General features: G+C 44.8%; 1 protein-coding gene across 9 annotated transcripts in view; it reads right to left on the minus strand.

The window, feature by feature from the left end:
- Positions 1-25,044, minus strand: part of SENP5 (SUMO specific peptidase 5) — a 169,327-nt gene that overhangs the window by 80,223 nt on the left and 64,060 nt on the right. For 4 of the 9 annotated variants that reach the window (XM_071752560.1, XM_071752559.1, XM_071752561.1 and 1 more), the window contains 3 exons: positions 24,364-24,447; positions 23,142-23,192; positions 21,949-23,056 (listed from right to left, as the gene is read on the minus strand). In XM_071752560.1, the coding sequence (XP_071608661.1) occupies positions 22,946-23,056; positions 23,142-23,192; positions 24,364-24,447 (246 nt within the window). In that variant the 3' untranslated portion in view covers positions 21,949-22,945. Of the gene's footprint in view, positions 1-14,584; positions 15,078-19,227; positions 21,620-21,948; positions 23,057-23,141; positions 23,193-24,363; positions 24,448-25,044 lie in introns of those variants that run through there. The other 5 variants (XM_071752556.1, XM_071752557.1, XR_011727524.1 and 2 more) reach the window with 4 other exon arrangements.

Consider the following 25,044-nt stretch of genomic DNA (forward strand, 5'->3'; position numbering starts at 1 on the left):
AACAACATTTGTGAAAAATTAAGAGAGAGCAATGCTCTTCCCTGCTTACAGGAGGATTAAAAGCCTATCTGCCATAGGCTTCCAGATGTCATTTTATATTTTCTATAAAAATTTATAGGGAACCCAGCTGGCCCTAGAGACACAGTTTGAGGAGCAAACAGTGAATTGCCTCTTGGCAGAGGCGGTCGTGCGGCACGAGCCTGCGGTGCTGCAGCCCACACCACGGCACGCTGCCTCTCCCCAGCCAGGACTTCATGGCTACAGTGATGCTGGCGCCAGCGGAAGCCACTGCCTCAGTGTGAAGACAGCATTTTGGGAGCAGGATGGGCTCTTGTGAGCCGGGGGAAGGGGTACAAGTTCTCCATCCCCCCCCCAGGCTGCTCCATCTCACCTGCATTCTGCACTCCATGCTGCCACTGTGTCCTCCAGCAGTTCCTGGCATTGTAAACCACATAGGAGTGGAAAGGGCAGCAGGACTGGCCCCTTCTCCAGCTTTGTTTTGCATTTTCAGGAACAAAAATTGCCATGGTTACCAAAGCCCCTGCTCCTCATTAGCAACATTTGCTCCCAATGTCAGATTAAAGAAGTTTTCCCTTCCCAGCTCTGGCAGGTGCTGCCACTGTTCCAGCACCTTTGGCCAGCATGGACCACACCTTCACCGGCTGTGGCAGAGAAAACCATCCATGGGTATATGGCACCGCTGGGGAAAGGTGGCAGTGGGGCCAGAGGCACAAGCAGCTTTCCAGAGCCTGTTTGGATGCATTTCCCCAGACCCCAGTGATATTCACCAGCAACACCTGGGTGCCTTGCACCCCCTTACCAAGCTGCAAGAACATATCAGCTCTCATTTTCCCTGACACACAGCAACAGTTGTAGTGCCTTTGAAAGCACAAAACACATTCACTGCTCATATCATCATTCAGCCATGAATATACAATATCAATGCTATGGCCAACCTGCTTTTGTGACCTCTTCTTCCCTCCTCTTTAGAGCTGGAGCTATTTAAAGCATCATATTGAACCATTTCATCTGTCCAGAGCAGAACTTCTGATATCTTACAGCACTGGTTGGTGCCAGCTATGCAATCACTACCCTGCATGCTTTTGTCTGAAAGAAGGGAGCAACCACAGAGAGCTCTGGCTCCTGCCAGGGAGAAGAGGGGACAGATGGATGGTGGGGCAGAGAATGCACCACTTGGGTCAGCAGCCCCGGGATGCTAACAGGGAAGAAACCTCAGCTTGTGCCAGAAACTCTGGACCCAATCAAATGTCTTGAGTGATATCAGCATGTACATCGTTACCCTGGTGATATAATGTCATCAAGCTAATCCCCAAAGGCGTGTAATCTTCTGTCACTGGGACAACAGTGAATGAAAGCAAACCTGGACCAATACCTCCTCATTTACCCAGAGCAACCTAATCCCAGAGAAGCAAGTTAATAACACACAACAACCAAGTATCTGCTAGTTTTTTATTAAACTCCTCACATAACTTGTGTATTATTTTTGTCCTTGCCAATTCAAGCTGCCCTGCTTCAGAACCAGCAAGGATGTGCTCGCAGATGTTTTGTGAACAAACCTCTAGCTAAAACTTATTTGCTCTCACTATCTGATGAATTCATGTGAACAATTGAAACATTTTTTTAAAAAATAAACTCCCCTAGGTCAGATACCCAAGTATTTCGTGCACAGAAAGGACGGAGAACAATTGACCAAGCAATTCATAACAGCTTGTCTGAGTGACAATTTTGGCAAGCATCTCCTGGCATCCAGGAACTCCCTGGTGCTCAGTAGGGCTCTCCTTACTGGCATCTGCCATGATTTCTGCTAGAGCTTTTCCATGTCTTTCTCATGCAGCTGTGGATGAGCAGCCTTTTCTTTACCAAACTGTGGCTTAATAAGTTTCTCCAGTGATGGAGATCTGTAAACAGCAGCATCAGTTATTCTGTCTGACCTGCAGTACAAAATTGTTTTCCTGCTAGTGAAGGAAATCTTCAGAACAGAGCTGGGGATACACGAATGCAGTCCCACGTGGACCATAAATAAATATATATAAGTGCAAACCCTCTTTTGTTTTGCATGCCTGAAAGCTAGAAATAATGTCTGATGTTCAGAAGAAAGGAAATATTTAGTTAAGAGAAAAGGACAGAGCTGTAAGAAGGCAAGACTAACTCTATATACTTATTTTTTTATGGTGTAAACGGAAAGCCTGTGCTTTCAGCTTTCCTGAATTATTTTACAGCCTATCTCTGGCAGAAATCAAAAAACTCTGCTTGCATCCAGCCCCTCAATTATTGCACCTCGCTCTCCGATGTGCCAAAATGACATCTTAAGGACTGGCAGCAAGATTTGCCTCCACTCTCTCCCTTGCACACAGGGTGGCTGCTCTGCCGCTCTCAGAGGTGTTGGGAGACTTTGCAGCTTAGGTCAAAGGATGTTAATAAAGCACTTCAGTCTCCATATGGTATTTTGGCACTGAAATGTCAGCTGCTTTTCAGACACTGTACTTTAATCATTTCAGACAGGCCCCTTTTAAATGGTTTGTTTAGTTTTCTTAGAGAATAATATTTGTTATTTGGTTTTCAGAATGACTAATAAATGAACTGTCTTTGCTCGGGGAGAATAATGCCACTTAAGCAAAACCTAGTACTGCAGTTGAGAGCCATTTAATAAGAAATACCTGTCAGTGTCAGAATATATTTACCGTGCATTAGCTTTGAAGAATTGCAGAATTAGTTTTCCCCTTGCTAAGTTTACTTTATGTAAAATGTAACACATGAACTGTGAATATGTGGACAGCAAACAGACTGTATCAATGAATTCAGCATCCCCCGGAAAATGCTGACAGTGGCAAGAGAAACACCTCCTAACAGACACAACTGACACCATCAAAAGCAAAACGTGTGACAGCTGCCAAGGAGCTGCAGCCTCCTGCCTCCCTCCCCTTGTTTAAAAAACAAAACCCGATCCAGAATAACACGCTCTAGTCTATTTATCCTCTTGTTTAATCCTCTGGGAAAGCATCAGCATAATTAAATGCTTTTAACCTTTCGGTTTTAACCCACAATCAAACAGCAGAGGAAAGGAAACCACCCTGTCCAGGAGCAGGAGCTCTGCACAGGCCCCGAGACCCTGGCACAGCCACCCTCTGCCTGGCCAGACTTTCCATCCAGCAGCTCCAGAGCATCCTCATCCTTCCAGCCCACTGCCCCAGCCGGACCCCTGCCCAGGGAAGCGGCATGGCCACTTTCCAGCAGCTCTTCAGCCCAGATCTGGAGATCCAGATGGAGGATGTTTGCAGCCACGCTGATTCTATTATTCATGCAACTCCTTGCGCTTCCTTGCATGACCCAGGTGCCATCCTGGGCTCCCCAGCCATCTGGGGCAGCTAGTTAGGAGCCTGATGGTAGGTTGTGTGAAGAAGAAGCGAGTTATTTACTTAGAAACTGTCTCTGTGGCATCTTGACCATCTGGTAAGAATATGGAAATGAGACTTTAAGCGAGATGGAGCCTCTCAGTTGATAAATTAACCAGGCATCTCCAGAAGTAGATGCAGCTGATAAAATCATGTGTTTCTGAGCACGTCACAGCTCGCACACACGTACATGGGTGTGAGTGGATGCCGTTTCCCATCTCGCCCACACATCTGGGGACCCAAGTCACACTCCTGCAAAGCTGCCCGAGTCTCCAGGCAAACAAAGCCCAACTTCCAGCCATAAAAATTCATGCTCAATGAAAGGAGGGGCGAGGCAGGGCTGGGTTACGAAGCTGTGCCATCAGAACCCTGCTTGCACAACCAAACCTGCCCCATGGGCACCAAGCCCAGTCCCGTGGGCAAAGCTGTCAGCACCCTGCTGGGGTGGCTGAGGAGGCAGGAGCTCCTCACCCATCACATGGAAGGTGGGGTACAAGCATGCACCCCATCACAGTGTGCTCACCCCTCCCCAAAGCAGCAGCATTGAGCAAGAGACTGGTGTGGCGGGGGCACCACGCACAGCCTGGCACACACAGGGACCTCTGGGCTCTGGTGCCAACCCCTTACTAATCAAAATATGACGCTCGGATGGAGTGGGCCTGGCTTCTTTGAGCGTGAGTCACATCATTTGCTGATTGCCAGGAGAGCTCCTGGGAACTGGGGGCGACAGAAATTACAGCCCTCCACCCAGCACTGTAATTTGTGCTGGACCTACACGGGTTCTCCGAACCATCCCAAACCAGGGGAATTAAGGCTGGCGTTAAGCCAGGTGCAGGTTGCTGGGATCAGAGCATGGAGCCCCGAATTAAGCAGTGTGAGAAGGAAGCTAGAAGGCTCTACAGAGGTAGTAGTTTGCAAAATAGCCAAGTCCCTGGAACAGCCATCCTGCCTTTCAAATGCAAATGTCACCTCAAGGAAAGTGTTTTGTTCCTCTAGCCTCTGAGTGCTGACTTTTAATCATCTGAGCTCAGAAAATACACCCAGGCATAGGAAGATGGAAAAAAGGCTCCAAGAACTGGCTCAGAGCAGGTCAGTGGTACAGACTAGTATACATTCCAACCAGTTGAGTTGACCTAGGGACGCATGGTCAGCAAAATTCTTTTTCACACACCCCTGCCACACTGCTGGCCCAGTTCTCCATCTTGCTAACAAACCATGCCTCTTCCCAAAGCATCTGGCATATCTGTTCTTACAACGTCAAACACAAAAAGCTATACACAACAACAGTCAGGTCCTCCATCATCCACAGTCTGGGTGCCCCAATAAGAGTTTTTGCCCCATATAAAGTTGGAGTGATACCTGGCAACCCATCTAGGAACTGAATTACATATACATTAAACACCAGCAAGAGATGTAGAAAAAGCAACAGCCTACCTTGCCAGTCCTGTGATAAACTCCATCAGGGTTGAGGGTGCTGCCAAATTCCCAAATAATTTTCTAGTTTGCTGCAGTCTCCATCTCCTGGGTTCAGCATTAACCAGGAGTCCTTCTGTTCCAGGGTGGCACCTTCCTCCTCTACCCTGCAGTTTTAAGATGGGAGCTGTGGGTGTGGTGGACTTGGAGTTGCAGTGGCTGCACCTGTGTGAGCCCATTCTCCCTAGATGGGGATCAGGTGGATGCCTGAAGCCCAAGACGAGACCCACCACAAGCTTCAGGAAAACCTCAGTGGGGCTGGAGCTGCCTCAGCAAATCTCCAAGCAGGGAGCAATATCCTAGGATAACAAACACAGCCTTACCTGTGCAGGGCCTGGGACATGTCAGGTGAAGGCCTACTGGGCCTGAGCTCTGCCATGGTCAGTGGATGAGCAGATTCCTCATTTAAGGCTCAGTGTGGTCAGGAGATCTCCATCATGTTGGTAGGGGTAATTCTTGTGTGCCAAGGGACAGCACAAGAGCAGGAGCTGAGCATCTGTCCCTCCATGGTGAAGCTATAGCAGTCCATTCAGGTTTTTAACACTTTTCTCTAATAACTATTTTTCCTTCTACACTAGGATTGAATCCACTCAGGTGTGCCCAGATGGCTCTGAGAAACCCATAGGACCTCAGAGTGGGATTTACTGGCCACAGTACTATATAAACGTCTGTATTTTGAAGTCTGTGATTCTGTTTTGTTAATTGACTGAAAAAGGCAGTGTGTTAACTAGCTAAAATCTGGGAAATTGTCAGATGATCTTAGAGTGCCAACAGGGCACAAAGGTGGAGCTGGAAGAGGCTCAGCCCTCTGGCTATGGAGCCTGAGGCTCTCCATGTGGATTCATCCTCAAACTCATAGCTGGCTGCAGCTGCTAAGAAATACAGGGTGAGGGAGGAAAGCCTCTGGAGCTGGAAGTATCTCAAGAGTCTCCATCCTTGGCCCTGTGCTGTGACCTCTTACTGAGCAATGACTCTGGCCATGTCACATTTTGCTACTGCTGGAGTTTCCCCAGCTAAACAAAGTCACAGAGGCCTCATCCAGTGATGGGCTCCAGTTCCCTCTATACCTACCAGTGTCCCAATTTTTTTTTCAGGCATAACAAAGGTCTGAGATGAGACCCTCTCCCCTTTTATTCCTGGATCACAGGCTTCAGTGCTCACTTGCTGAGGAACAAGGGCATTTTTTTTAAGCACTCCTTAGATTTAATTCCCAGGGCATTTGGAAACTCTGTAAAGGCAGGAATTATTAACCTGGGTTTCCAGAAGGAAAGCAGAGTATCTAATGCTTTTAAGCAGTGCTTCAGAGGCAGAGATGATTTTCAAAATGTGACATTCAGTTTTGAGAGAAAGAAAAAAATTCTTTGAAATTAGTCTAATTAAAGGATCATAAAATTAATTAAAACACAAAATAAAATGCAATGCTTTGCATCAGGTCGAATGAAATGTTTTAGCATGCTTTAGAATGAAATCAGAGATGGTTTTCATTCTGATTAAAGAAAATCCCCTCTTCCTCCCTAAGCTGTGGAAAACACTGATCTGAAGAAAATCCTCTTCTTCTAGTTCTGCCCATGCCAGCTTGCAGAGGGAAAGAGTGCTCCGTGCCCCAAATTTCAGGGCCTGGAGACTTGGATCCCTCTCACACTTGACCCTTGGCTCTCATCAAAGACTCTTGGGCTGGATGATATTTTAAAGTGCTCCTACTCAGTGTTGGCAGCTTGTTTAAAGTTAGCAGCACCCTGAATTGGGAAGTGGGAGCTCTGCCTGGCAGAAATGCCACTGTTACCCACCAGCGTGGCAAGGGCAGCCCAGTGCCACTCCCAATCACTGTCAGGGGCAGGTTCCTGACCCTGGCTGAAATGACCACCTGTTTAAACACAGCAAGTCCCAAAATGTCAGGAATTTTGAAGGCAGACACCAAACAGAAGCACGGGGAAGGCCAAGGTGGGTGTTGGCTCAGAAACAGCCCCTGCCCACGGGCTGAGACCCTCAGCTGTATGGGAGAGACCCCCAGACGTACAGGAGAGACCCCTGAGCCTTAATTGCCTCAGAGGCAATTAAGGCCCTGTCCCTCTCCCCCACACAACTCCTGACCCCATTGCCTGTAGCTTTTGGCACCAGAAAATACATTCTCCTTTGAGACCAAAAATTTCAGTTCACTGTAAACATCAAGAAAGCAGCTTGTGATTAAGTAGTTGGGGTTTTACAGCATCCCGAGGATGTGAAGCGCTCTTTAGGCGATAACTATTTTTATTGCTCTTATTTATGATGTGGGGCTGGTTGGTGCTGGGGTCCAGCTCCCTCTGCACAGCAGGTGTTCACAGAATGAAATGATGGTGTAATGCTGGTGAGCCTCAGGAGAGTACCACAAAAGCAGGTGGCCATGGTCCTCCTTCTCCTTCCATGGGCTTCCAAAGGCAAGAGTCACAAGGGGGAGATGTTTCAGCCCCAGGGAGGGTCCTTAAGCCCAGACCCCTAGAGTGTTCAGGTTACTAAACTTATACGAGAACTAAGGTCTTGCTTCCACTCAGCAAAGCACTGAAATACTGCTGCTTTAAACCTCTGTTTTGAGGCATGCACCCCAGTGAAGTGGGGGCCGTGGCACCGTCAGACTGCTTTTAAGGGAAATGCTCCATTTTCCTCCCCTTGCCCTGTGACCTGGCCAAGGGCAGACAGCTCCACTCCTCCCCTAGGGATGAGAGCAGGATTTTGACCCCCAGTTCCCAGAGCCCATGCTGGGGCTCAGGCTGGCAGCTGCAGCTGTGTTGAGTTTTCCTGTTCCTGACCAGCCGTCCTGCTTCTCCACCAGACATCACTTCCCCAGGGCAGGCTGGTGGGCAGGGTCCCAGGGAGGTGGTTGCCAAGGAGGATTCTGCATGGAGGGACCAGGGGGCTGGTGCACTCCTTGTCCTCCCTGTGTCCGGCTGAGCTCGTCAAACCTCATTTATCCACAGGACAATGTTTGGCAGCATTGCTGGTGCCTTGTCCTGTCCCTCACCACCACCACGCATCCTCCTGCTCTAACAGGATGCGCTGTTGAGGCCAGAGAATGAGCTAAGCCAAAAGAAAACCCCCAGGCAGCTTCCAAGGGGTTAAGAGAATGCACACAGCCCCTCCAACCTCCTCCTCCAAAAAAGCAAACAAAGAGGCTCTCCTAAGTGAACAAAACCCCAGGTACCTCTGCCTGCCATAATGGCCTTAGGAGAAGGGTGAGAAGAGATCCCCCCCTAACTCTCTGCTCACATTTAAAAACAAACAAAAAAAAAAAAAAAAAAAAAAAAAGAAAAAAAAGGAAAACGTTAAAGCCATCTGAAAGTGCCTCCCTCCCTTCTCTCTCCCAGAAGAGTGATAAAGGCTTTTTGGCAGAGCGAGGTGGTGTTTATTTTGGTTTGTGTTGTGTTGCTGCTCTGACCCCCTCAGCTGTTAGACGGCAAACTTGACAGCCTGATTGTTTTTACTGGACCACGCTGGAGTTTTTCGCTTTGCAAAAGTAATCTGGGAGTGCTTTGCACTGATTGCTTCAGAGGGCTCCTACCAGGGCCCATCACCCTGTCCTGGGCCCTGCCCCGCATCTCAGGCGGGACCACAGCCGGGGCCTGGCCTGCAGCTGGTTTAAATCATCACTTTCTTCCCATTTCACTGCACAAGGCAGCGCTTGAAGATTTTCCTTTCTGTTCTGCTGAAATGTGACTCTAATTAGATGATAACAAGGCTTTGACGTTTTCTAATCGTAATCCTATCCGTGCAAGGGGACATTATTAAAACGATTAAAATTATTGATAAAGAGGAGGAAGGACACTCGGTCAGAGAGTATTTGGCCCACAGTGCAGGAGGGGGAGGACAGGTCTGGGTCTGTCCCCTGGGAGAAAGCCATCACTGTCCTCAAGGATGTGCCACCCTCTAATCACTTGCTTAAGTGACCCAATGCCTCCCACCAAGCTGGAGCCTCCCATCATCACCACAACTTAAAGGAAATCCAGTTTTGGTGACAAAAGGGGGATGTTGCCTGCAGGTAGAACCAGCAAAACACAGCTTCATCAGACTTGAAGCTACTGAAGGGATACCTGGACCCAGCATTTTCCACACCCATATGTGCTCATGTAGGAGTCCCAGTGCAAACTGCTTCACATGATGTGGCTTTAGGCCCTCTTTTAGGAGGGTTTTTGCTCCATGGGATTAACATGGGAGATGAGCAACCAGACTCTCATCTGCTGAGGTGAAACTGAAGGGCACCATGCCTCTTCTCACATGACAAGCAGGTATTTCTTAAAGCCAGGCACCTCTCTGCAGGCAAGAGTCAGAAACAGAGATGGGAAAGACCAGAGGGCTAGATTTCTGCAAAGTAATGGTGGAGAGGGCAAAGTTTTATCTTCATTGCCTTTGAAACCCTCCTAGGCAATGTAGCAGTTACATTTTCTCTGACCCAGGGGGCAGGCATGGGATATCCTGCACCCCCTGTCCCAGATCAGCCTTGGGGCCCCACACACCCAGTGATGTCCCACATGAGGGATGCCCCAGCCAGCCCAGCTGCAGCCAACCCTGAAGCCCACAAGCACCAGGACCAGACCCACCACCACCACTCGATGGTCCCCAGCTCTGCATCGCTTCTGCTGAATCCTTTTGTTTTGTCTGCAGGATCCTTCTCTTGGCAGGGCTCCATGCCCAGTTCCACATCAGCCCTGCCTGGCGTGGAGGCAGGCAGCTCTGAGCCAGGTTTCTGCTCTGGAAACCTCGGGAATCTCCCTTGGTGTTTCCCAGAATAGCCCCAAGGCTCCTCTAATTCCCTACAGCTGCTGCACACCAGCCAGCCAGAGGCTCCACCCAGAGCATTCAGCCCTCGTGGCAGGGGACACGCATGGCACAGCTGGTGGCACAGCCCCAGGAGCTGGGGATCCCTCATCCCTGGGGAGGCCCTGACACATCTGCAGACAGCAAGGCTCGCTCTGTAATACCCAAACAAAGCAATGCCAAGCTAAAGGGGACACGCAGGCGCAGGCAGTGAAGCCCATTAGCTTCACGCTGGGGGACAGCTTGCAGACACCAACACCAGCCCTCCGTGCTCCCCGAAGTCAGGGAAGAAACACACCACTACCCATCCCGATTCACAGATACCCCCACATAGCTCTTGTGTTCTCGAGGATAAATCTGAGCAGAAATTTTCCCAGCAGCCAGCAAGCCCCCGGCTGACTGCTGCAGCATCTGCAGCCCTGCTCAGTGGCCACCTCCATACGAGGGGTGGGGGTCCCTGGGGGAGCAGAGACAGAGTGCTGGGGGGTTAGCACAGGTGACATGTGCCCAGGTAGGGGGCATTTAAGATGTCTCATCCCCAGCATTAATTTGCATGTGGGGTCAAACTGCCAATACACAGAAGACTGAGGACACCAGTGAGCTGCAGTGCTTCTCAAAGAGAAAAGTCCTCGAGAGCTAGCAAACCATTTGCAGAGAACAATTTATTCATCCAATTTACACCTTATTTCTCTTCAAAAGCAGATCATAGTCTCCCATGAAATTGCTCATTGCTAGAAATTATGCGGCAAATATTTCAGGATACGAATCTCCAGCAAATTGCCTGCTGCCAGGGCTGTTTCTCCATTCACAGCCAGAAATCCGACCAGGTTTGATAGGACACAGCTTCCATAGCAAGGCTCGTTCCCCGTCACGGAGACACGATGCTCTCCCAGCTCAGCACCAACAGGCAGCACTTCTTAGCTTATAAATAAAAAGCTCACACCAGCATCAACCTTACAGTGCAAATATTCATGATTATGAATTTGAAAATCACTTCCTATGAATAAGCCTGCACAGTTTGCATTAAAATATGCTGCTTCAGCATCATTGCTGTCAGCGTACATGTTTGCTAGAACAGCCACAGAGAGCAAACCTGAAAAGGTCAGGAAGGGAAAGCGAACAAATTTATTGAGAAATTCAAACATATGTTTGGTGCTGGTTTAAAAAAGCAATACAAAAACACAAACAAAAAAACCCCCAAACCTGCTGCAAATACATAGATGGTGTCTCTGTCACCCTGGGAGACTGCACTACGCAGGGCTCGCTGTGCGGGGACAGAGGTCTCTGCTAATTGAAAAACTGATTAATTTTTACACTTAACAACTTTGGTATTTTGGAGGTTTTATTTTCTCTTTTAAATGCTGAAAATTTTTTTGAAAAATATTTATAATTCATTAAATAATTCATATTGGAAGCCCACAAAGGAGTTTTTAAGAGTCCACCTTCTTATTTTAATAAAAAGTAGTTTAGATTTTTCTTTTTTTTTTTTTTTTTCGTCTTTCTTGGAAATATCTTCATTAAATAGAAGAGGAACTAAAGGGCACAGTAATATAATTCACAGACGATACTAAATTAGGATATATTGTACACGGCAGTGCGGGCTGAGAAATAATACAAAGGGCCCCAGAGAGATTGGAAACCTGGGTAGAAAATAAATGAGATTCAATTTGGAAAAATGCCGCTGATGCCTCTGGGGAAAATAATTTGAAACACACGGAAACCTGGGAAGCAGGAACGGCTAAGAGGGAGTTTAAAACAATAACAAAGAGAAAATTGGTCTGCAAAGCATTACAGACCCCCTCTGATGCCTGCTGGAGTCAAAGAGATTGCTGCTTGCTGCCACCAGGCCTTGGGGACAGTCACCACTACACTGACAGCAGAGGCACAACCAGAAATGTGACCAAGAAATGGTTCATCAGAGTCCTGCAGCATCATGCCAAGACCACAGAGAGGTGACCAGGGAAAGGATCTGAGCAGAGTAATGCAAATGATGGGAAGAACTGACCGGAACTGGGAGCTGTCTCTGTACCAGACCCTGGCAAGGCTGGACATGGAGGAGGAGGAGGGTGAGGATGCTCTGTGGGACCACAAGTGTTTCCTTTTCTATTTTTCCTCTTCTATCAGGTTTTCCTTCCTATGTATGTTTATCAGAGGTGCAGAGAAGGAAGAAAACAGGAGAGAAGTGCAGGAGAGAAGATGAAGAGGGGGCAGGAGAAGCCTTGTCCTCACAGGGAGGTAGGTCCTGCCAGCAGTCAGTACCATGCAGTGCTGTTGAGTTACTGGGTTAGAGAAGAAAAACTGCCTCTAATTTTACTCAAGACTGGGGTTGGGACAGGATCATCCCTTCCTGCTCAGGAGGGCAGGTGACAGCTATAACATCCTAGGCTCACCATTCCCCCTTTCCTGGGGACCCTTTCTCCCAGAGGCACCATGTCTGGCTTGGTCCTTGCTGACAAGGGAAAGAGTTTAGATGCATCACCCTGAAACCACCAAAACCACCATTTCACACAGCCCCATTAGAATGATGCTTTATAGAAGAAATTCCCATGAACAGATGACCTAATCCAAGCCAGAAATCGGATTAATTTACAGCCAAACATAAATACTCTGCCAAGATGGACCTGTCATATTTGGCCATCCTCATGGGACCAATTGTGACTTTGCCCACATCTCCTTATTCCCCCTTCCTTCCACAAACACATGCTTCCCCTTGCAGGATGACAACAGATTTTAAAATCTTTTAAAAAGATTTCTTTTTAAAGGTTGTTCAGTATTTCTCCAGGGCACTCAGAGCTCTGCTCACCTGTCTTCTGTATTTCAAGAAACCATCTAAGCCTATATATTCCAGATGATAAACTCCACCTAGCAATTCTCTCCTTTTCATTAAAATTATTTACACCAGAAGAACTTAAAACAAAAATCGATTTCAGAAGAAACAAGGAGGAATAGACCAAGGACTCCTGCTTTCCACTGCTATTTTTTAGCTTCTGAAAGGCACGCACTACATTTATGAACTTGAGCATCACATATATATTTTAAAAGGTAACAGCACAAATGCTTGTTACAGTATCCATCATTTTTTCTTGACCTTACAAAGAATAGAGCTCGTCAGGTAACAGCATTTCTGACATTTTCAAGTTGTTTTCTTTCACCTTTGGGACAGAAATAAACCCTTCAAACATTTTGTTGAATGAGCTTTCAGAAGTCTGGCTTTGGAGACACTTAACCAAACTCTGGTTTTGTTTAGATAAGCTTGAAACTACAAGAGATTTTCCATCAGTGCTAAAGAAGTCTAATTTTAATTCTAAATAATTTCCCCAGAGCTTTTGAAATGAAATGCAACTTTCCCCCACCCCCCGTCCCCCCAGATGTTAACTCTGTCACTGGGGTGGAGAAGAGGATGCTTTTGATGGTCCATCCCGGAGCTATTCGCAGGTTCTTGGAGACATTAATCTCAGAGGGACCTTGTTTACTTTTCCAGGACTACTGATTTTTAGACACATCTCTGAAACAGCTTGTATCTAGTTCTCACAAGAGGGGTCCTTAGGAATTAAAGATGTAGACATACGACTGGCTCTTGAAGTTCCTGGGAAGCACTGGAGAGGAGGTTTGAAGAGGTATTTTCCTGCCTCTTGGACTGCACAACACATCAGTTCTCCAGTCAACATTGAGATTCATCTAGGAAGTGTTTAAACCTTCAAACTGAGGGCAAGAGAAAAATGAGGAGGTCTTGACACTTAACCATGCCACATACAGCACAACAGCAGCCAACCTGCAGCATTCACTGTCTTCTCTTGAGTCACTGACAACTAGATTTTAAAAAGCCAAATGGCAGGTGATTTGAGTCAAACACTGACATGTCATTTTTAAAACATAACCTGTTCCTAATGTTGAATGCAATGGCTTGCACCAAGGCAAAAAACCTTTTGTGTAATTTATTACATAAATAAATGAAGATATGCTGCCTTTGCCCCTCAAGTCATTGTGGTTTCACGGTTGTTGTGTTTTTAATGGGTTACAAAACCAGAAAGCAGCATCTTAAACTTCAAAATACAGCCAACACTTTGGATACTTTAGTATGTCCCACACTAACACATCACGCCAGTCCTTAGACTGGAATAAAGGATGAATTTAAACATTTCAGTATAAACATTTACACATTTTGTCATGCAAAATGCTCATCTCCTAATGCCACCAATATTCATCCCAGCTACCAAGTGTAGGGCAAGGTGATCTTCAAGTCAGCCCAGCTCAGAAGGAAATGGGAAATGAGGGAAATTTCCCATCCTTGCTCACCCAGCAAATTTGAGTCCATTGGGCAAGGATGAATGCTACAAATTCTAGAATTTCAGAATAAAAAAAAGCCATCTGAACAATTTTTTAAAAAGCTGTGGGCACTAAACCAGCATATGTAATGCCTTGGTCTCCCACAGCTGACTTTTAGAAACCATCTCCATAGCTACAGAGGCCTTGGACACCTGATGAAAGGCAACTGTCCTGTTGTGTCTGGAATCTGTCAACTTCATTAACTTCTACTCAATCACTCAGAATGCAGAACATGGTCTGACAAGCTTCATTTCTGTATTTAACCAGCTTTAAAAGTATATGGTATATTTTAATTGCATATCATTCGTCATCCAAGTGCAATTCAACAAAATTCAAGTTAAAAAACTTCTAAAGGCTTTGTTTGCTTTTTTAAGAGTGAGAAAGCTAAGGTTTTGAATACTAAAACTGAACTATATAATTCTTTAAATGAGCATTCCTTTACCATATCATCCTCCCTAGTAAGCAGTGGTGCCATATTTAATGCAAGCAGCTATATTTGGTTACACATCATGTTTTAGCAATTATACTACACAGCAAGAATGAAAAACTCTACAGTTTTTAATAAAATACACATGAGAAACAGGATCTTCAATTTACATTTATTTTTATTTTGCTCGTTCATGAAAAATCATGTCAAAAACTACTTTGTCTTGTCTTTCCATCAGAGCAAAGTGAGATTATGCTTGAACCCAGCATGGCTGCAGCATCAGGTGAGACACAACTCTCCTGCCCAGAAATGAGTTGCATTGAAAGGTCTAAACTCAGATGTTACACCTCCAGTTTGCAAAGTGAAGAGAGCATTAAGACTGCAAGTTGAGAACTAAGTACTCTTAGAATAAAGGGTTGGCAGGTACTTACTGAATGGCTGGGAAGTGGCACTAGCACCTTCCTGGGAGGGCAGCACCCTGCTGTTAGCCACGTTTTTCATCCTTCACCTCCAGCAGGTTCTGCACTTGTCAGCCTGGCAGGTTCCTGGGACTTCACACCCTGGGTCCTGGCACATACAGAGGTGAGAGCTACACCTTGCAGAGACCTGGCCACCAGCCTTCTTGTTGTGTTCCATGGACAAACCAAATATTTCTGGTACTAAAGTAAAGCCAAAATTTCTCTCATTTTAAAGCCTGCCCATAGCTCCAATTAAGTCCCATAGGCAGATAGGAATCCACTATGTTTCAGCCCTTAACTGACTGATCTGATCACTAAAGCCAAGAGGAATAAGAGAAGGGAGAGAGGAAGGCAGGGAAGGGGAGAGGAATAGAAAATTACAGGGCTGCCTGGGAAACAAATGAATAAATTTCCATCAAAACACCCAAGTGATGGGCAATACGCCACTGCTGTCCAGACCACCCTGCTCTGCTACTGCCTCTGTGGTTGGCCAGATGATGGAAGGGATCCCTGTATCACCACACTTACCTCCCACTCTAGGACAGGCAAGACTTCACCAGCCCTGCTCCAGCTACACCATGCAGCAAGGATGTAACTTTTTAGTAAAGATGATAAACCAAGTCAATAATTTGAGGAGGGCAAGATTTTGATGGATTTGGGACCATGAAGCTGGCTACCAGCTGCTGGGTCAGTATGTTCAGTATTTGCCCCATGGGCTCTTTCAAGATTTCAAAGCCTTCCCTAGACCCAAAACTTTACCAGTCGGGATGAGCACGCTGCAGATCTGACAAAAAAAAAATCCCATCAGCAAAGTAGAGGGAATTAAAGGGATACTGCAAAGCCATCGCAGTGCAGTTCCCTTGCTGTCCACCACGTGGATTAGCATAATTAATGAAGTATTTAGAAGCTTTTAGACTAGGAAGCAATGCCACCTAGTGAACAGGACGGCATGTGACAGACAGGGGACACCTCTGAAGGGCAGATCCCAGGGTAGGGTGTGGATGCTCACAGCCAAGCCAAGCACTGCACCTACCTATACGGCACCAGTGCAAGGACTAACCAGGGATCCCATCCCACCATCGACCCCCCTAGTTTCACCAGCTACACAAACACTAGTTCAAAGACACTTAACCAATGAATAATTTAAAGAAAAATGCATTTTCAGTAGGCCTTGAATTTAAATTTTCCTTCAACAAGACCTTTTAAAGCTGGAAAATATACAGCTCAAAAATGACAGATGGCTTTAAAATTAGAGATCAGATTATATGGGAATTTATAAAGGTATTACAGAGAAAAGGCAGCATTGAATGTTACTAAATTTAGGATAAAGCCTGAGCAGACACCAGCAATTAAATAAAAATTCCAAAAAATTCATGGCCTAGAGGCTGTCACAGTATTCATCTGTGTCTGACAGCCACAGCACAGCTCTGACTGCCCAAGAGAAGGCAACTGGTTCCCATTCCTGCTCTGAACCATTTTCCATTAAAAGATCCAAATTGTGAGCAAATAAGAGTCTCCACACAAGATATTTGATGCAGCAGTTTTTTTGAGTTTTCTTTTTTTCCTCCTAAACGAATTCCTGGTTTTGTTTAGTTATTTGCAAAACCATGTCAAGTTATAAGCATATGACCACAAATCAGACAGAATTTGCTACTGATGTGGTTTCTCCCCCCTACCACCACCATTTGCCATGGTAATACAGAGTTATAAAAATAACAGTCATGATCTATAGTAGGGCACCAGTTTGATCAGACTAAAGACTTCTGGTATGCAAGACTTCTCTACCAAAAATGTTTCGGCCAATTTGTAAAATTGATGGGACTCCAGAGTAATCATGCTGGAGCCAAACACTTACATGTTTGATACAGAGGGATTTTCAGTGGATTTGATGGTGGGGGGGAAGGGCTGGTTTAACATCCACATTCTTTTTGCAAGTGCAGTGCAGACTTTGCTGAGAGATCTGTGAGAAGACAACAACCAACGTGGCGAGCGACACGCAACCAGAAGACATCGTGTTGTGGTCAATCCACGAGCTGGGAGCTGGAGCAGACCCCAGCACGTGCTGCTTGGATAGTTCTTGCATGACATCTGGTGGTCAAAAACGACCCCGGGAAGAATCATCTGACTGACACTGCACCCAGGATACCCTCACAGCCACACAAAATGTCACAAGCTAAAGCCACGCCAAGAACTTCACCAGGACCCAAATGTTCAGTTTCTACCATATGCTCTGGTAAAATGATCGAGTTGAGATTTTAGGAACTGAATCTGTATGCTTCCTGTTTTCTAAATACCACTGATCCTCCCAAAGTACATCCCACTCCCTTCTGAAGGTTGGGCACCCTGTCTGGGGACAGTCAAGTGTACAGAAGAATCCTAAATGGCCATAAATATAACGTACTGCATTTCATCAGCTTCACATTTTTCAGCATCTTTTAGCTACATTTATGTTCTAAAGGAATAAAACACTCAGCTGAAGTGTGATCCACCAGAGGACAAAACTCAAACCTCTGCCAAAGAACTAAGCCCTGAAGCCTCTTCTCTGCCCATTAATAGCAGCATTTAAAGACTGCTTTCTAATTGCGTAAGAAACAGAAGCATTTCAGTATGCAGCACTGAAAGCAGATCTCCAAAGCTAAGTTTCCTGAGTGAGAAGGGAATATACTTATTGAAGGTATTCATTAGAACTTCTCTGTACTGCAGACTTATTTAAAAAAAAACCCAAAACATCCCAACCCTGAACCCTCCCCAAAAGCCAGGACCTGAAAGGTGAGCTGGAATCAATCTGCAAGAGCCTCTGGTGTTTGCAGTGGAGCAGTAGCACGCTTGCCTGCTTTTCAATAGGCTGGAGCTGTCAGAGATGCTGAGGATAAATTGTCAAGCCACCACTGTCCTAAACAAATGTGATGTTCAGCCGAATGCTGCGGAGGGAGTTTCTTCTTTTGCTGCAGTTGGTGCCTGCATTAACTTGATCTGAAATGCAGAGGCTTAAAGCGAGACGCAGCGGCGCTGTCTGTGCAGCCCAGCAACCCTCCCCGCAGCAGGCATCTCGTCCCCACATTTCTCTCCCACTCATCCCAGGGGTTTCCATAAACAAGATGGCTCCTTGTCTGTATCATGCTCATGTACCATAAACATGACCTGAGCCACACTATCCAGTTAAATATATCTTATTCAAAGCTCAGTTTCTCTCCTGCCCTTCCTCCCACAACACATTTATCACCAGGCAGTGCAAACAGATTCCCCAGTGGATTTTTGATCCCCTCTCCTCTGTCACTTCCGAAAGACACACAGGTGTCTTCTGACCCCCAGGTAACCTAAGCATTAGGCAAGGTCTGCAGCATAAAGGAAGTGCCACACTAAGAGGGATGAGTTACCAGCAAAGCTGAAATCTAACACAATAATTAAGAATCAGAACTCATCAGGCAGGAGCTGCCTTGCACATGTTCTGCTTAGTTGTGTTAAGACACAACAAACTTGTTGATTTCTCTAGATACTTCACTCAGTTTGTAACACTTTTTAGCTCTATAGTTTATAAGATTACATGCTCTGAAAATGAAATTCAATCCCCCAATCCTTCTAGCTGGTTACTCATAAAATCCATTAAGTTCAGGCACAAGCAAACCAGACTCATCTCCTTCCCTCCCAATGCCTATTACATATAAATAGTAATTATTGTTCCTGGCAAGGCTCTGTGTCTCTTATGATTCTGTACTTTAACGATCTGATTTCTTAGCACTTTTCACTGAAAAATATATTTAAAAAGCATCCATGTTTCCTCCTCCATGATAAGATTTTTAAATTATGAATGTAATAAGACAATGATGTTGCCAGTCTCATGATTAATAACTTAGAGACATTCACTAAGCCTTCATTCCCTCATTATCACAAATTCACAAGCTGTATAGCTTTGTAAAATTCAGCAAAGACAAGATTTAACTCTGTAGTTCCATAGCTAAAACAAGCAACACAAGAAGGGAATTAATTTAGTTTGATCTAGAAAAGCAATTTAAGTCCTACCTGTTCTGTTGACAGATCTATGTTTTTTAAATGCCACCTTAGTAGAAAGTGTCTAACGCAAGATTTCCATTCTTATTTATGCAATATGTGACATCTCCAATCTTCTATGTTGCCACAGCTCAAACCACAGTAAGTTTCATAGCACTGCAATGCTATGGAACAGAGAGCATCATTAGTGTTCACTTCAGAGTTATTGAACTAATCAACTGGAAAGGCTTCTCCTAATAACATAAATCCCAAAACAAGCTGTTACAGATTCCCTCAACCATCACATCAAGTTGCTTTTAAAATTAAAATGAAACCAAACTGCTGGAAGAAAATAGGGTTTATGGTAAAACTCAATTTTATTACTTCACAGACACATGGGCTTCATTCAGTGCAAGAACACACCCACAAAACACAGTTGTTGCTTGGTGGAGCTAAGTCTACGTCACTTCCAAAGGTCTAAACTTTCCCATCACCCTGAATAAATGCTACAGTAAATAATGCCAATCAAAACTCGAGGAAAGTAAAGAAAGGTTAAGCATTATGCTAAAGATTCCACACAAGCCAGCAACTCTTTGCAAGCCAGCATGGCTCTGTTATCAGTGCAAATGAAGCCTTCAAAGTATCAACTTCACACTCAAAGAGGGCCAGGTAAAAATGGAGCAACAGCACATCAGATGGCACAGAAGTCCAACCTCCATTCTGCAAGTACCTAACAGCTCAGCAACAGGCATTTTTTTACCTGCCTTGCAGAATCAAGGCCACATTTTGCATTTTTTGATTTATACAATCTGCACAGTCATTTAAAACTACAGATTAAAGCAAACAAAATGGAAACTAGAATTTATTTCCAATTCTGTTTAAGGTTTACTACAGCTCAGCTTTGTCACACGTGAAATGGAGGCTTCACCAGTTCTGGGACTGTTTGTATAAATCAGACAATCTCTTTGGAACAAGTTGTGAAATTTAAGCATCAGCCAAACCAGTTCAGAGTGATTTATGAAATTCTGAAGATCACATTAATGGAATTACTAACAGTCGTAACTACATCCACGTAAATGTGCCTCTCATAATAAAAACACTCCACATAGTTCTGAATGTTTTAAGAAATGGTAAAATGACTACAGATTATGGAGTCCATCTCCTTGAAGGCATCAAAGACATTCTTCAAGGAGGAGTTAATTAGTCCAGTTTCACAGGATACATCATTACAGAGTCTGAGATTCTGACTGCCTGTGATTAATTTCAACCCTGCACCAACATACTTTGCTTACATTAGCTCTGTTTTCAATTTCCCCTCCTTTTTTTTTTCTGAGGCCTCTCACTGGTGTGTTCACAGCTGGAGACTCAAGTGCAGCTCCTCTGTACTGCCCCATAACCAACTGGAACACTTGTCAGCAAACCTCTAGATGACAGGAAAGCACATAAAAAGTACTTTCCAACAAGCATCCTTCCCCACCCTGTTCCCCAATTCACAAGGCAGCAGATTCAAATGTAAGCCCCCCCTTCCCTCAAACGATCTGGTACACATATGCACTTCCTTTAAAACATCCAAGTTCCTGCTAAGCGCAAAGTTCACAGAAATACTGATGCCACTGATAAAAGGATCCTGATTAAGGACTCCTCCCAGCCTCTCATATAGAGGAAGATGGGTTCCTATACACCAGTAGTACACACCAAGTTTCAGAAAAGGACTGCCGGTGGTATGGTGCTCCAATGAAAAATACCCATCAGCAAGACAACTTCCAGAAAAAACAAGGATCTTCCTTGGGAGCACTGAGTCTCCCAGGCTGGTGCACTGTAAGAAGCACATCTGCAACCTTCCCTACCAAACTCTTTGAGTTCTGAAAATACAGGCAACTTGCTTATGCAGCTCCCTTTCTGTATTTCTCTTGCTGCAGGGAGCCTTGCTTGAAGATACAGCTTCGCTTGCGTGCATCCAAAGCTGGCACACTGCTTTCATGCCTCTTCCTGGCCACCCAATTCTCCCTCTCTTTGTTCATAGGCACTCGGTGACAAGTTAACACTGAGGTGAGTCTTAACCCAGATTAGTTCAGCTGCTCCTACCACACGGATGCATAAGCATTTATGCCATCCCTGTGCTATCAGAGCAGGGAGAAGGCAGGAAGAGCAGCACTGTCTTGCATGTTCTTCCCTAGCATAAGAGAAACTACATCCCAAGTTTTTGATTTGCTTTCAAGTCACCCTCCACTGCTCACAGTCACTGGCCCCAAGAAGGTGCTGCTGTTTGTATCAGTAACACTTCCGAAACACAAAGAAACCATGTGCTGTGGGGTGCTCTGCACCACAATGGCCAAATGCATGTTTAGTCAGTCCAGGTCTTAATATTCTTCCTGATTCAATTATCTAACCAAGAGCTTAAGACCCTTATCTTGCTATGTTAAGCCAGTCCTTGTCATCTGCCAACAAGGGTAAGTGGGAACACACAAGGATACTGCAGGATCTCCTTCTCTGACACAACACAGCATGGACAAGCTTCCGTCTCCTGGCCTGACTCTGCTTGGCTCTTCTTCAGTTCTCCCTACTCCCTCTTGTAATCTAGGAGGGATTTGCACCTGGTTTAGCTCAGGCCTGAAGTAATTTGTGATACAGAGAACTCAAAGTGGTTTTCCTCCACCGGAACTCAAGGCTATGGACAGACAAAAAGTGAAGCTGTGCAACAGATGATGTTTAGCATTGAAAATAGTTTTCCTCTGGGCTCACTCCTTTATCTGGCAGAAAAACACAGCAAAGATTTTCTGCTTTAGCAGTCCCATATACAACAGTTTCTTCAAACAAAACAAGGAGAACATCATAGTTTTCAGATCAAGGCAAAAACCCAAAAGTCTTTAGATCCACTGCTCTCACTTAGCCCTGCCCAGTGCAACAACCCAGCAAATTCAGTGCTGGAGTCACAGCTTCCCAAGCCTCAGGAGCAGAACTACATAATCTTCTTGTGTTTGTACAGCACTCGCTACAAGTGCTGTTATTCCCAACCAGACCCATCGGTGCTACTAAACACAAACAAAACTAGGGATATTTGAGACAATCAAAGAGCAGATGCAGCAGAGATGAATTAATTTATATTTGAACAAAGGCAAAAGCCAATGGGAGGTTAAACACAACAAGCTTGAAGGAAATTCATTTGAAGACAGAGCTGAAGGGAGAGATGCTGGAACAGTACATTTCACTGCATACTGTGAAACTGAAAAATTACTCAAAGCCATCTGAGATTTTAACAGTTACAGCCGAGGAGCTTATCTTGCTATCTAAATTGTGACTCTTCAGGGCCAGCATTACAATTCTCCTTAATACACACATCATGGAGGCTTCTGCAACATATAGGAATATACCATCAATCTGACTGACTGAACACCTTTGTACTTTCTATTATATAGACAAGTGCCGAAGCTTTATTTGTGCAAAGGCTGCTTTTTATCTAAAGGGACAGGCTGATAATGACAGCTGGATTAATGTTAACAGAACAAACTTTATTAGCAACTTGAGATATTTAAAAAAGGGTTCTTCACAAATTAAATTTGTAAATGAGTTAGCCACTCTAAAAGGTGGTAATTCAGTATCATACAGCCACAACAGGGACAATGGAACTATCAATAGGTTCTAGCTGTTCTTTTTATGGCATTGATTTTTCTTTTGATACATTCAAAGCATTATTGCGTCAGAAAACATATCATGCATCTTTATGTTTCCAGACAAAAATCACCTGTATTTGTCATTTCTAGCTACATCTCAAAGGTGCACCAAATCTACAGTTTTACGGTTTTAGTTGCATGCTTTGCCTATATGCATGCTGAGATAATAAATATTAAATACAGGAAAGAACAGAAGAGAACCAAACTGACATGAGGAATATTTTATGACAGCTCTGCTATGTTCTGCCAGTTAAAGAGCTTGTCAAAAAATTGAGGTAACAACAGTGGCCACACCACTCAGCTGAGAATCACTCAAAATTCACGGAAGTTTTCAGAAATTCAAGTACACAAACACCAGCTTCAACTTGTCAGAAATGCCAGAGAAATTAGGTTCGTTGCATTTTATTAGTCTATTAGCTGGCGCTCACACAGCTCCTTGTAAATCCTTTTTCTCACTCGGGGCATATCTTCCTGGGAGAACTGAAAAGGCTGGTCTAAGGCGAGGCACTTGCAGTACTGAGGAAAAGGAAAAGGCTTGATTGAAAAAAAAAAACTATATGGACAATACAGGCCAGTAATTTTTAAAAAGAAGTATTCTTACCTGGAGCACAAAAACCCCACAGTCACTGTCATTTTTCTGTTGTGGAATGCACTAGAAGGAAAAGAAACAAGAAGAGACATGCTATAGCTTTACTTATCCTTTTCTCTTAAGTCCTGCTTCAAGTCCAAGAGAAGAATTGGCAAAAACATCAGGTATCTTGTTTTCAGAGCCACCTGTTCTGCAGCACCAGAAACTGGAGCTGTAATTACCTATTCTGAACCCAACTTTTGCAAGGTGACACTCAACACCTTGATAGAATAACACCTGACATTTAGAAAAATATATAGTGTAGGACAGAAAACAAATTACAAATCTTTCTTCCAAGTTCATTTTCTTTAGTGACCTACACAGAACAGCTTCTTAATTAGTTTAAATAAATGTTTGTACAGCATTATCTGCTTTATGCAGGACCAAACTATATCAGCGGTCACAGAGGCCTAGAGGAGATTACTCTCAGCACCCATGCTACTGGCATGGCTTTCTTCCCCTAGAAACATCAGAGGGTCTCAAAGAACATGCAGGGTGGTACATCCTCAGGTGACAGGACTGAGCGTAACAATCTCAAGTGGTGTATTTCAAGCTTTGTTGTTTCTTTGTTATTTCTCAACTCCTGGGTCTTCCACCTCACAGAATGCAGGAGGACAAACATTGCACAGCACGTGTATGAGTGCGAAGAGGAGTAACTTCATCACTGTCTCAGCATCTAGCAAGGAGGGAGCTGCTGGGAGTGTGCCTAGTGTGCAGTGCCCTGTTTTATATCTTTGGAGCTATTATGGGATGGGTACGCAAATCACATATTCTCTCATTTACACTACACACAAGTTACTCCCTTTTATTGTTGCCAGACTTTGTTTACTTGTGATCAAACACAATTTGTCATAAACAGCCCTAAAGACCAAAGACCTCTATCCACAGCAAATAAAAAACACAGGCAACAGCAGTATCAGCCTGTTCCCTCCCTCACAAAACCCCATCCTTCTGGCCTAGTTAAGATCAGTGCTTTTAGGACAAGTCAGGAAGCCAAGTCTCCAGCTCCTTCACCTTGTTGCCAATATGGGCACCAGCTACAGGTTCCCATGTGTAGGCACTTGTGTTACTCATAACACTCTCCTCATGGTCAGCAAAAAACATTTTACTACTTCTACAAATATATGGGTTTAAAAGCAGCCTCGTAAAATCTCCCAGAAATTCAGACTCCAGGCCTTGAAGTACTGCCATTTACCTTTGTCACAGCAGTCTGCCAACCCTGAAGAAACTCTGGGTGATTCTTCTCTTTTGCTTCAGTCAGCAAATACTTTCGAATGTTCTTTAAAGGGAAAAGGAAAAAAAAACCCAACAATATTACTGACCAGCCAAAGAACAGGAGAGAGACACCAATATCTTTGCTGGTAACCTTTTGCCAATGAGGAAAAATTTCAGGTGAGCACTAAGCATTAGGAGTTGAGCTCAGATCTAGATGCGAAGAGATGATGTCTGATGGGCTTTACTATCAAGGCTCATTTTGGTTTACCATGGGGAGCTTTAAAACCCTTCAGCCCCATTGTACACTTGTATTCTTAATATTAGATTAGCTGTGGCACTTGGGCACAGAGTAAGAGTGCTCTCAGACATGCAGAGCCACGTGCTGCAGTCTGGTACGTGTTCTCTCCTGGCTCCCTGGGCTGACACCAAGGCCCTTACATTCAACACAATAGCACTTTCCTGCTTGAATCTCAATACGAAACACTTTGAGTTCTGCAGCTAATCAACAAAGCTCCAGGGAGAGTTTTAGTGACATACAGGAAAAAATAGTCTGACACAAGCGAAGAGAAGGGAGCAAGATAAATGAGCCTACGGTCTTGGGTTAAGCAAATCCTTCTACTTCTCTGTAAACAGGCTGGTGGTTTATAGCACAATTTAAACA

Source organism: Heliangelus exortis, chromosome 9 (assembly GCF_036169615.1).
Source record: "Heliangelus exortis chromosome 9, bHelExo1.hap1, whole genome shotgun sequence".
NCBI classification, from domain to species: Eukaryota; Metazoa; Chordata; class Aves; order Apodiformes; family Trochilidae; genus Heliangelus; species Heliangelus exortis.